Below are 12,154 nucleotides of genomic sequence, written 5' to 3'. Positions count from 1 at the left end.
TGTGAAAAATGATCATAAGTCACGTTTTTCGGTGTGGTTTTAGCTTCAGATGGTCACTAAATGAATGGTTATAAGTCGAGGACTACCTGTAGGCTGTAATTGTTTTGCAGAGCACTGTGCTATATTCTGGCCACTCTCTTTCTGCTTGATTCTTGGTTAGATCTTATACAGGCAGTCCTCGACTTACAACGGTTCACTTAGTGACCGTTTGAAGCACTAAAAAAAGTGACATACGACTGTTACAGCATGTTACTCCATGGTCACATGATCAAAATTCAGAAGCTTGGCAACGGACTCGTATTTATGACGGTCGCAGTGTCCTGTGACTCTGGGACCAGGTCATAAGTTGCTTCTGGGGGTCCACTTTAACATCAAACAGCTGCTAAGCAAGCCGTTGTATATCAAGGCCTGTTCTTTACAGGTAGTCCTCAACTTAAAACAGTTCGTTTAGTGACCATAAAAAGTTACAACGGCACTGAAAAATGTGACTTACGACTGTTTTTCAAAAGTTACGACCTTTGCAGCATCTCCCCCCACCCCCCAGGTCATGTGATCAAAATTCAGATCCTTGGCCACTGGTTCATATTTCTGACGGTCACAGTGTCCTGGGGTCAGGTGATCCTCTTTTGCGACCTTCTGACCAGGGGGAAAGCCAGATTCACTTAACAACCAGGTTACTCATTTAACAACCGCACCGACTCACTGAACAAGTGTGGCAAGGAAAGTTCATTCAATGGGGCAAAATGCACTTCGCAACTGTCTCGCTTAGCAACAGAAATTTTGGGGTCGTACGTCGAGGACTGCCTGTTATACAGAGCTCCCTGCTATGTTCAGGCCCCTCTGGTTTTTCCTCCCCCCCTCTACCTTCCTTCTCTGGCCCCTGGACTTTGCTGGGCACCAGAGTTCAGCTTCTCTAAACTGGGAGGGCAGCTGGTCAGTCTTGCAGCTCAAGGCTGCCATTACATCAAGGCTGCCCCTCCCTCTCCTTCAAGCAACGTCTTCCAAACACAGCATGACATTCGGTAGGCAGAGGGCTCCAGATGTTCTCCTAGGAGCCTGGCTCGGAACGCTGCCTCCTGGGTGTTTACTACCTTTTGAAGCAATCTGATCCAGCTTTATTCATGAAATTCAGGAGGCAGGTTGATAAAGTTCCATTAATTCACTACGACCCGGCAATCGGAGCAGCCGTGTCAAGGCAACGTTGTCAAGACCAGTATGAAGGCCAGCACACATTTCCATTTTTGGGGGGTAGCGGGGAAGGAGGGTGTGATCTCTGTGCTGCCTTGCCCTCCAACAAGATGTCAACCAGATTGTGAGTCCTAGTGCCTCCTTGCTCAGGAAAGCCGGCTGGGTGACTTTGGGCCAATCCCCAGGAGACGGTGAATTCTAGTCCCACCTTAGGCAGGAAAGCCGGCTGGGTGACTTTGGGCCAATCCCCAGGAGACGGTGAATTCTAGTCCCACCTTAGGCAGGAAAGCCGGCTGGGTGACTTTGGGCCAATCCCCAGGAGACGGTGAATTCTAGTCCCACCTTAGGCAGGAAAGCCTCGGCTGGGTGACTTTGGGCCAATCCCCAGGAGACGGTGAATTCTAGTCCCACCTTAGGCAGGAAAGCCGGCTGGGTGACTTTGGGCCAATCCCCAGGAGACGGTGAATTCTAGTCCCACCTTAGGCAGGAAAGCCGGCTGGGTGACTTTGGGCCAATCCCCAGGAGACGGTGAATTCTAGTCCCACCTTAGGCAGGAAAGCCTCGGCTGGGTGACTTTGGGCCAATCCCCAGGAGACGGTGAATTCTAGTCCCACCTTAGGCAGGAAAGCCTCGGCTGGGTGACTTTGGGCCAATCCCCAGGAGATGGTGAATTCTAGTCCCACCTTAGGCAGGAAAGCCAGCTGGGTGACTTTGGGCCAATCCCCAGGAGACGGTGAATTCTAGTCCCACCTTAGGCAGGAAAGCCTCGGCTGGGTGACTTTGGGCCAATCCCAGGAGCGGTGAATTCTAGTCCCACCTTAGGCAGGAAAGCCTCGGCTGGGTGACTTTGGGCCAATCCCAGGAGACGGTGAATTCTAGTCCCACCTTAGGCAGGAAAGCCTCGGCTGGGTGACTTTGGGCCAATCCCCAGGAGACGGTGAATTCTAGTCCCACCTTAGGCAGGAAAGCCTCGGCTGGGTGACTTTGGGCCAATCCCCAGGAGACGGTGAATTCTAGTCCCACCTTAGGCAGGAAAGCCTCGGCTGGGTGACTTTGGGCCAATCCCCAGGAGACGGTGAATTCTAGTCCCACCTTAGGCAGGAAAGCCTTGGCTGGGTGACTTTGGGCCAATCCCCAGGAGACGGTGAATTCTAGTCCCACCTTAGGCAGGAAAGCCTTGGCTGGGTGACTTTGGGCCAATCCCCAGGAGACGGTGAATTCTAGTCCCACCTTAGGCAGGAAAGCCTTGGCTGGGTGACTTTGGGCCAATCCCCAGGAGACGGTGAATTCTAGTCCCACCTTAGGCAGGAAAGCCGGCTGGGTGACTTTGGGCCAATCCCCAGGAGACGGTGAGTTCTAGTCCCACCTTAGGCAGGAAAGCCGGCTGGGTGACTTTGGGCCAATCCCCAGGAGACGGTGAGTTCTAGTCCCACCTTAGGCAGGAAAGCCTCGGCTGGGTGACTTTGGGCCAATCCCCAGGAGACGGTGAATTCTAGTCCCACCTTAGGCAGGAAAGCCGGCTGGGTGACTTTGGGCCAATCCCCAGGAGACTGGGAACTCTAGTCCCGCCTTAGGCAAGAAGGCTAACTGGATGTGTTTGGCCAATCACCAGGAGACGGTGAGTTCTAATCCCGCTTTAGGTATGAAAGCCTTGTCGGTAACTCGAGGTCACCTCACAGGGTTGTTGTGGGGAAAATAGGAGGAGGAAAGAACGTACGTTCACCGCCTTGAATTATTTATAAAAAGGAAAGAAGCAAGAAATAAATAAAACCAGTTGAATAGCTCCGATTGATGTGATCCTCTTGTCTTCTTTTTAAAAAGAACTTCAGCAATCTGGAAGCGGCCTGCTGAGTGTGTGTCTGTTTGTTTCTGTGCCTGCCTGTAATCGTACTTCTCTCAGCTGCTCGGTTTTATAATCCCTTTATGGTTGCTTTCAGGCTTTGTTCCTTGCTCATTTCCTCAGGGCCCCGAGAATTAGTGTTCCCCCTTTCTCCACACTGAACTGAGGCCATGTTTTCATAAACTGCTCCTTCATTTTTAATTAGCCCTTGATTCTCCTTAAGATCTTCTGTTGGGAGGGACAAAAGCACATCTAAAAGGGGACTACGAGGGGTTCTTGAAATGTGACTGTGCTCTTCAACTGCTTGCGTTGAAAAAATGACACAAAGGAGATTTTCTCCACTTTGGGAGAGTGACTTTGCCATCAGCAGGCTCTCTTTCTCCGAGGAGAATAAACAGAATAGAATAACAAAGAGTTGGAAGGGACCTTGGAGGTCTTCTAGTCCAACCCCCTGATCAAGCAGGAGACCCTATGAGAGCTGCGGTGGCACAGTGGTTAGAGTGCAGCCCTGCAGGCGACTTCTGCTGACTGCCGGCTGCCTGCAATTTGGCAGTTTGAATCTCACTAGGCTCAAGGTAGACTCAGCCTTCCATCCTTCACAAATTCACTTCCCAAATGTCTTGCTTAGAACTACATAATTAGATAATTAGAACTGCAGAAAAAATAATTGCTACCAACCTGCCTTCCATTGAGGACCTGTATACTGCACGAATCAAGAAGAGGGCCGTGAAAATGTTTAGAGACCTCTCGCATCCTGGACATAAACTGTTTCAACTCCTACCCTCAAAACGAGGCTATAGAGCACTGCACACCAGAACAACTAGACACAAGAACAGTTTTTTCCCGAAGGCCATCACTCTGCTAAACAAATAATTCCCTCAACACTGTCAAACTATTTACTAAATCTGCACTACTATTAATCTCATCGTTCCCATCACCAATCTCTTTCCACTTATGACTGTATGACTGTAACTTTGCTGTTTGCATCCTTAACGATTTATATTGATATTGTTTCCTGATTGCTTATTCGTAGCCTATGACTATCCTTAAGTGTTGTATCATTAAGTGTTAAATTTGTACCCTATGACTATCATTAAGCGTTGTAAGTGTTGTACCTTGATGAAGGTATCTTTTCTTTTATGTACTGCGAGAGCGTATGCACCAAAGACAAATTCCTTGTGTGTCCAATCACACTTGGCCAATAAAAATTCTATTCTATTCTATTCTTTTCTTTTCTATTCTATTCTATTCTATTCTATTCTATTCTATTCTATTCTTACCAACAGAAATTTGGGATTCAGTTGTGGCCATAAGTTGAGGCGGACCTGTAGTGGATAGAACATTTGAACTAGATCTGGTCCCCAATACCTTCTCCTAATTCATCAGTCCACTTGCTTTTTCCAGCATCCAAAAGGCAGACACTTCACATGATTATAGCAATCTCCCAGATCTATTCATGCAGGGAGTATATAATTTTTCAAATAAGCCGACAGCCCATTCCTGTCTGGCCTATACATTGCTTGACTTCAGCTTGAGAATGTGAAGGTCAATCCAAGTTATAATTTTCTTTTAACCTCTTGATTTTGGTTTTGTTCTTTCGGGGCTTTAGAAACATAGTAACCTTCAATTATTCTGTCATTAAAAATTAATTAAGAATAGATCACAGCTTCCGTTGAATATGAGAGAGATCAGAGATGAGGAGTCAGTTTAGTGCTGAGGTTAAGGTGGTGGCTTAGAAACCAGGAGATGGAGAGTTCTAGTCCTGCCTTAGGTATGAAAGGTGACTGGATGACTTTAGGCCAATCACCAGGAGATGGAGAGTTCTAGTCCCGCCTTAGGTATGAAAGGTGGCTGGGTAACTTTGGGCCACCCTAACCCTTCCGTCCTTCCAACTTTGGTAAAATGAGGACCCAAATTGTTGGGGGCCATATGCTGACTCTGTAAACCACTTAGGGAGGGCTGTAAAACATTCTGAATAGCACTGCTATTGCTATCACTATTTGTAACCTTCCCAGCCAGCTTCCAACAAGTAAAGTCAATGGAAGAAGCCAGATTAATTTAACAACCCCGGGATTCACTAAACAATTGTAGCGATCCGCTTAACGACTATGTCAAAAAGAAGGTAAAATAAGATAAAACTCTCTTAGCAATAGCACTTAGAATTAAATTCCACTTCACGGTGCTTTAGAACCCTTTCTAAGCGGTTGACAGAGTCAGCCTCTTGCCCCCAACAATCTGGGTCCTCGTTTTACCCACCTCGGAAGGACGGATGGCTGAGTCAACCTTGAGCCGGTCAGGATCGAACTCCTGGCTGTGGGCAGAGTCAGCCTGCAATGCTGCATTCCAACCACTTAGCATCTGCATTGTTTAGCCATGGAAATTGGGGAGTGGATGGTGGTGGTTGTGTGTCTCAATTGTGGCCTCATAAGTCGAGGACTACCTTTAAAAGTCTGACCCTCATTGAACCCCCGACTCGCTTTTCTCAATCCCCGCAGGAGAATGCCGGCCGAAGGTGCGCAACCCCAAAGCCAAGGGGGAAAGGAAGAAGAAGCGGCAGGTGCCGCTGCACGAACTCCTTCCTCCCCTCCTCCTGCCCCAGCCAAAGGAGGAGAAGCTGCAGCCCAGCCCTCCGGCGGAGGAAAGGCCCCTGGAGGCCAAGCATCCGGCCGAAGACACCTACTTCCCCATGCCCGACCTCAGCGCTCTCTCTTCCGAAAGTCCCGGCGAAGAGGACGAGTCCAAGCAGCGTCCCATCATCCCGATGCTCTATGTGGTGCCCCAGTGCAAGAAGCCCCCCGCCGAGAAGAAACGCCTGACCTGCCAGGAGGTCTTTGAGCGGTTTGTGAAGAAGGACCAGATGCCGTCCTTGGAACTGGACAGGAACGACAGCGACAACGTCAAGGGAGAGAACCCGGAGGGGCCGGCCGAGCCCAGTAAATTGCAGGTAAGCCCCAGTTAAAATCCAGCCTTGAGAAGAACAGAGTTGGAAGGGGCCTTGGAGGTCTTCTAGTCCAACCCCGTGCTTAAGCAGGAGACCCTACACCGGTATCAACAAATATCTGTGGAGATTCTCAGTCATCCAGGCCACGGTTGTCCGAAAGGTGCTTTTTTTCAAGAGGCAACTGGAACTTTCTGGTTTTTCTTTGAAGACCTTTTGCTTTTCATCCAGGGAGCTTCTTCAGCTCTGACCGGATGGAGGAGAACGGAAGGATTAATACTCCTTGCAGACAGCGGGTCATTTGCATCCTTTGAGAGAGTCTTTGAGGCCACTTGGAGGTTTGAAGTAGCTTCTTGGATGAGAAGCGAAACGTCTTCAGAGAAAAACCAGAAAGTCCAGTTGACTCTTGAGAAAGCACCTTTGGGACATTATCGACAAATGGCTGTCCAATCTCTTCTTAAAAGCTTCCAGTGTTGGAGCATTCACCACTTCTGGAGGCAAGTCGTTCCACTGGTTAATTGTTCTCACCAGAAAGAAATTTCTCCTTAGTTCCCAGGTTGCTTCTCTCCTGGTTTAGTTTCCATCCGTTGTTTCTTGTCCGTCCTTCAGGTGCTTTGGAGAACCGGTTGATCCCCCTTTTCTTTGTGGCAGCTCCTTGGATGTTGGAAATGATAGCAGTCTTTCAATATCTAAGGGGCTGCCAGAAAGAGAGGGTCAACCTGCTCTCCAAAGCACCTGAAGGCAGGAGAAGAAGCAACGGATGGAAACTAACCAAGGAGAGAAGCAACTAGAAATAAGGAGAAATTTCCTGACTATGAGAACAATTAATCAGTGGAACGGCTTGCCTCTAGAAGCTGTAAATGCTCCAACACTGGAAGTTTTTAAAAAGATGTTGGATAACCATTTGTCTGAAGTGGTGTAGGGTTTCCTGCCTGAGCAGGGGGTTGGACTAGAAGACCTCCAAGGTCCCTTCCAACTCTGTTATTCTAGTCTGTTAACCCAGACCTAGTGGAAAGGGACCTGCTAATCTTCCTCGCTGGGTTAATTTTTTTTCCGTGCATATTGGTTTTTCAATGTTTCCTTCTTTTGTTAAAACTCAGAAATGAAACAAGGTTTTGGTTACAGGTGGAAAAGGCCAGGTATTTTTAATGCACTGTTTGAAACTGTAGCATGACTACTATCGGGTCATTGTTCCCATTTCAGATCTCTGTAAAGTCTTGTCTACCTTTTTCTGTAATCTCTGGGATGTTAAGACCTTGCTGAATTTATTGCCTCGAAATTGTAACGTGGGCTCTTGTTCCAGACTGCTACAAAGAGCTGGCTAGCTTTTTTCTTTCCCCCCTAGTGTGTTATTTTCCCCTCTTCCTTTCTCTGCTCGTTTCGTACTTATCTCCCCTGCCCTTAGAGCTGTAGAAGAGATAAACGTAATATTTGTTGAACTTGCACTTTGCGGCTGGGCTGGCAACAGGGTAAGGATGGACACACAAAGAAATGAGCTTCATGGGCTTAGCGCTTCGGGTGCTTTGATAGCGGTTTGGGGGGGATGGACAGACACATTATTTAGCAGTATTTTTTTGAATATTTTTTTTAAAGTATAATAATACAGAAATCGTATTGGTAGATGTCTGGTATGGATTGCATGTTTTCTCAGTCCGTGGCGTTGTATCGTGTGGACACAGCTTCGCCTTTTCCCAGACTGTGCCGTCCAGTTTTCGGCTGCGGGATTCAAAAAGCCTCCCTTGGCAGAGTGAGATGTTTGCAAATTAAAACATTCCTCTCCCCTTCCTGGTGCCCTTTTTTTTTCCTAAGCGTGCCAGAGTGCTTGCAATCTTCCCACGGGTTGGTCCTTAGTGCAGCCTTCCGCTACGGGTTTCCAAATCCGTGGCTAGACTTGAACCGGTTTTGAAAGTTGGCTTTTCAGGCACTGCACCCCAACCTCGTTCTTCAGAAACGCAACTTGGGATGAAGCTTCATGCGTGACTGTTTCACGAATGCCAGACTTCCTTTCGGATGCAGAGATGTTTAACAGCTTGGTGCCTCCTCTTCTAAAATGTTTATTATTCTGAAGCTGGGTCCCCTCACTCGCAGCTGGAACCTGTCCTGAGAATGCTACAGTCGGTAGCCAATCCAGCTGTGAGGTTTAAGAAATTGCCTTGGATGACGGGACAGGATGGATTGGTTAAAGGCTTATTTGTGATAGTGTGTGAGATAATTCCAGGGGTGAAATCTAAAGATTTTCCCTACTGGTTCTGTGGGCGTGGCTTAATTGGTGGTCAGGTGACTGAATGGGCATGGCCAATAATAATAAATAATAAAAATAATAAAGTATACAAAACTTGGGAGCGCACTGGTCTACCTTCTTTAAAAATAGAGGCACCGGTCTATTAATTGCCTTTTTTTGGGTGGCACCGGTCTACCTTCTTTAAAAATAGAGGCACCGGTCTACTAATTGCCTTTTTTTGGGAGGCACCCCTCTACCTTCTTTAAAAATAGAGGCACTGGTCTACCAATTGCCTTTTTTGGGGAGGCACCCGTCTACCTTCTTTAAAAATAGAGGCACCGGTCTACCAATTGCCTTTTTTTGGGAGGCACCCATCTACCTTCTTTAAAAATAGAGGCACCGGTCTACTAGCCCCCTACAGCGCTGATCAGCTGTAGTGCAGACCTTTGAAGCACCGCGGCAGTCATTTAAGGCCATTTGCAGCTATATCACCACCGAGAGCTTCAGGGACAGAGAAGAGGAACAGCAAGGCGGGGGGGGGGCAGGGATTTTTGCTACCGGTTCTCCGAACTACCCGCCCCCATCGCTACCGGATCACGCGATCCAGTCCGAACCGGGAGCATTTCACCCCTGGATAATTCTCTCCTAGTTTGTAAACTGGGTCACTTTCCTTCTGAGATCTGAAGCAAAACAGAAGAAATAAGACCAGTACGAATGTCCGTCCGTCCATCCATCCATTCATCCAAACACAGAAAAATGACCGCAGAAAAAGAGCCAGTCGAGATTGCTCTTTGAGTTTGTTTGTTTTTGTTTATTTCAATTATTATTTTTATATTGCATTATTTTTAACTTTTATCAGATGATGGACGTGTGTTTATCCCAAGCATGTTTAAACTCAGTGGTTAATGAACTTGATTACTCCATCCATCCAACCAACCAACCAACCAACCAACCAACTAAATGTAGAAAACTGATGGCAGAAAAAGACCTCATGGCCCATTGAGTCTATTCTTTGACTTCATTTTTTTGTTTTCTTTTTAATTTATTTATTTTTTTAATTTTTTTTATATTTTATTTTTATTGTCATTTTTGACAGATGATGGACATATGTTTATCCCAAGCATTTTTAAACCCAGTTACGGATGAACTCAGTTCATCCATCCATCCATCCATCCATCCATCCATCCATCCATCCATCCATTCAGAGTCATGTGACAATAAAATGGGGGCGATATACACCTAATAAATAAATTAAATAAAACATCATCCATTCAATTTATATGGCCACCTAGCTTGAATTCTTCAGTGTCATCTTGAAACAAAGCACACCATGATGGCTACATCCCATATCAGTGGCTACACAGGTAGTGCTCTATACCAGGGGTCTCCAACCTTGGTCCCTTTAAGACTTGTGGACTTCAACTCCCAGAGTCCCTCAGCCAGCAAAGCTGGAGTTGAAGTCCACAAGTCTTAAAGGGACCAAGGTTGGAGACCCCTGCTCTATACAGAACTGTTATGGAGCCTCTCAGTTATATTCACGTGACATGATAATCATAAAGTAGGTAGGTCACATAACTCAAGAGTCCCCAGCTTGTTAAGAATGGGGCCACACAGCTGGAGATGAGCTGCAGGCAAATGAAATTGCACATGCGTGAGATCTGAGCCGCGGTGGCGCAGTGGTTAGAATGCAGTACTGCAGGCTACTTCTGCTGATCGCCGGCTGCCAGCACTTTGGCAGATCGAATCTCACCAGGCTCAAGGTTGACTCAGCCTTCCGTCCTTCCGAGGTTGGTCAAATGAGGACCCAGATTGTTAGGGGCCATAAGCTGCCTCTTCAAACCGCTTTAGAGAGGGCTGTAAAGCACTATGAAGCGGTATATAAAACTAAGTGCTATTGCTATCTAGGTTGGGCACTCTTTCTCCCCCCCCCCAGTTCCCCCCCCAAAAAAGGTTGGGGACCGCTGACATAACCAACCCAGTTTTATGACCTTGTTGGCAGCGGGCGTTAAGCGTCGTAAGCCCATTGTTCACCATGGTGCAGTTTTGCCGAAAAACCAAACAAACGTTAGCTTTTCGGCATAAAACCACGGGACGCGACAAACGGTCATGTGGTCATGTTTGGCCTTCTGACCACAGGGGAGCGACGGTCAGAACCCCCCTTTTTGCAATGAGCCCTAACTTGGAAGCAGATTAGCTGAGAATTATGGGAAAGGCAGTCTCTACATCTCTGAAAGGCACCCAACACGGAGAGCCAGCGGACGTAAGACTTAATTTTGTCACATTTAAAAGTCCCTTTGCAGTGCAGTGTGATAAGAAGTTCTAACAGCTCACTTGGGCAGGTTCTGTCTCTTGTGTCCTTCTCGTCCAACTCTTGTTTTTTGTCTTTTTGTGTTGGCGGTCCTACTTACATTTAGCTCAGTCCCACCTGTCACTAACTCAGTAACTCAGTTGCCCCCACAGACACTCAGGCAGACAAAGAGAGTGGCTAGGTAGTAACATTTGTGCAATATTCCTTCTCTTGAAAGCCTTCTAAACCCCACCATACCCACTCAGGCCTCTTCTACTCTGTAAATGTCTGTGGAGATTCTCAGTCATCCAGGTCATGGTTGTCCCAAAGGTGCTTTTTCAAGAGGCAATTGGACTTTCTGGTTTTTCTTTGAAGTTGTTTCACTTCGCATCCAAGAAGCTTCTTCAGCTCTGACTGGATGGTGGGGAATGGAAGGATTGATACTCCTTGCAGGCTGCTGGTCATTTGCATTTTTTGAGAGTCGTTGAGGCCACCTGGAGATATAATCTGTGTCCTCAGGGTCATCTGAGTGGTTCAAATGGGTGTGGAGCCTTCTTGTAACTGCTGAAAAGACCTGTGTTGTAGACTGGAGATAGATGATGTCGTATTCCTCCCCCTATGTTGAGAGAGGGCGCTTCAATTTTGACATAGATTTCCTCTTGGACCCCTCTTTCAAACCAGCAGTCCTCTCTATCCAAAATGTGGACTTTGCTGTCTTCAAAAGACTGACCTATGTCTTCTAAATGTAGATGGACCACTGAATCTAGTCCTGATGGATTTGTTCTCCTGTGTTGTGCCATGCGCTTGTGAAGTGATTGTTTTGTTTCCCCAATGTATAGATCTGCCCATGGCTCATGCGCAAATTACACAGGGTGTCAGGCCTCGAAGCCATCTCATGTGCAAATGACCAGCTGTCTGCAAGGAGAAGGAAGGAAGGAAGGAAGGAAGGAAGGAAGGAAGGAAGGAAGGACGGACAGTATTACATGAATTAATTGGGCTCTACAAGAGGCTTGAGATACAATGCTAAAATTAAAAACGGATTATGATTTTACGGAGTAGAACTGGTGGCTTCTGTGATTATGAAACTGCCGTTATTGAAATAATGTCTGGAGAAGGAGGCTGGGGAAGGAAGGAAGGAAGGAAGGAAGGAAGCAAAGAAAGAAAGAAAGAGGAAGGAAGGAAGGATACCTGACTTCCTTCCCACAGTATTTTTAGGCCAAGCATTGAACAGAGAGATCAAAACATGCAAAACTGTGGAAAGAGTATAACTTGTGTCAGAGTTTAATAGCCACTAGGTTAGAATATAACTAAATCTTAAGACTTCAGGCCTAATAACCAGATGACCTATGATAACAAAAGACTAGCTTGCCCAAGAAGAGAGTAGTTATGAAGGTCATTGGAACAAGAGACACTAAAACAAGAAACCCAGACAGGTCAATCCAACCCAACTCTCCGCCTTCCAAAATTCTTGTTGTATATCCTGTGTTTGTCTGTGTCGCCAGCTGCACCTTGTCTTCTTAGCCCTAGTAAGGTCCGTCTACACTGGTACTCTTCAGCCTTAGCAACCTTCACATGAACATTGCAGCATGCTGGCTGCGGAATTCTGTTAATTTATGGCCTTCAAACATTCTTAACTTTAGAAAAGAAATTTATAGCTCATGGTTGAACTCTGGGGGGGTC

The 12,154-nt window shown here is 46.8% G+C and overlaps 1 protein-coding gene across 2 annotated transcripts in view; it reads left to right on the top strand.

The window, feature by feature from the left end:
• The window catches only part of KDM4B (lysine demethylase 4B), a 299,919-nt gene that overhangs the window by 223,239 nt on the left and 64,526 nt on the right, over window positions 1-12,154 (top strand). For both annotated transcript variants that reach the window (XM_058163587.1, XM_058163588.1), the window contains exon 12: window positions 5,524-5,972. In XM_058163587.1, coding sequence (XP_058019570.1) covers window positions 5,524-5,972 — 449 coding nt within the window. The remainder of the gene's footprint in view (window positions 1-5,523; window positions 5,973-12,154) is intronic.

Source organism: Ahaetulla prasina, chromosome 1 (assembly GCF_028640845.1).
Source record: "Ahaetulla prasina isolate Xishuangbanna chromosome 1, ASM2864084v1, whole genome shotgun sequence".
NCBI classification, from domain to species: domain Eukaryota; kingdom Metazoa; phylum Chordata; class Lepidosauria; order Squamata; family Colubridae; genus Ahaetulla; species Ahaetulla prasina.
The sequence above is the reverse complement of the archived record's forward strand: the minus strand, read 5'-3'. Positions and strand labels throughout refer to the sequence as shown.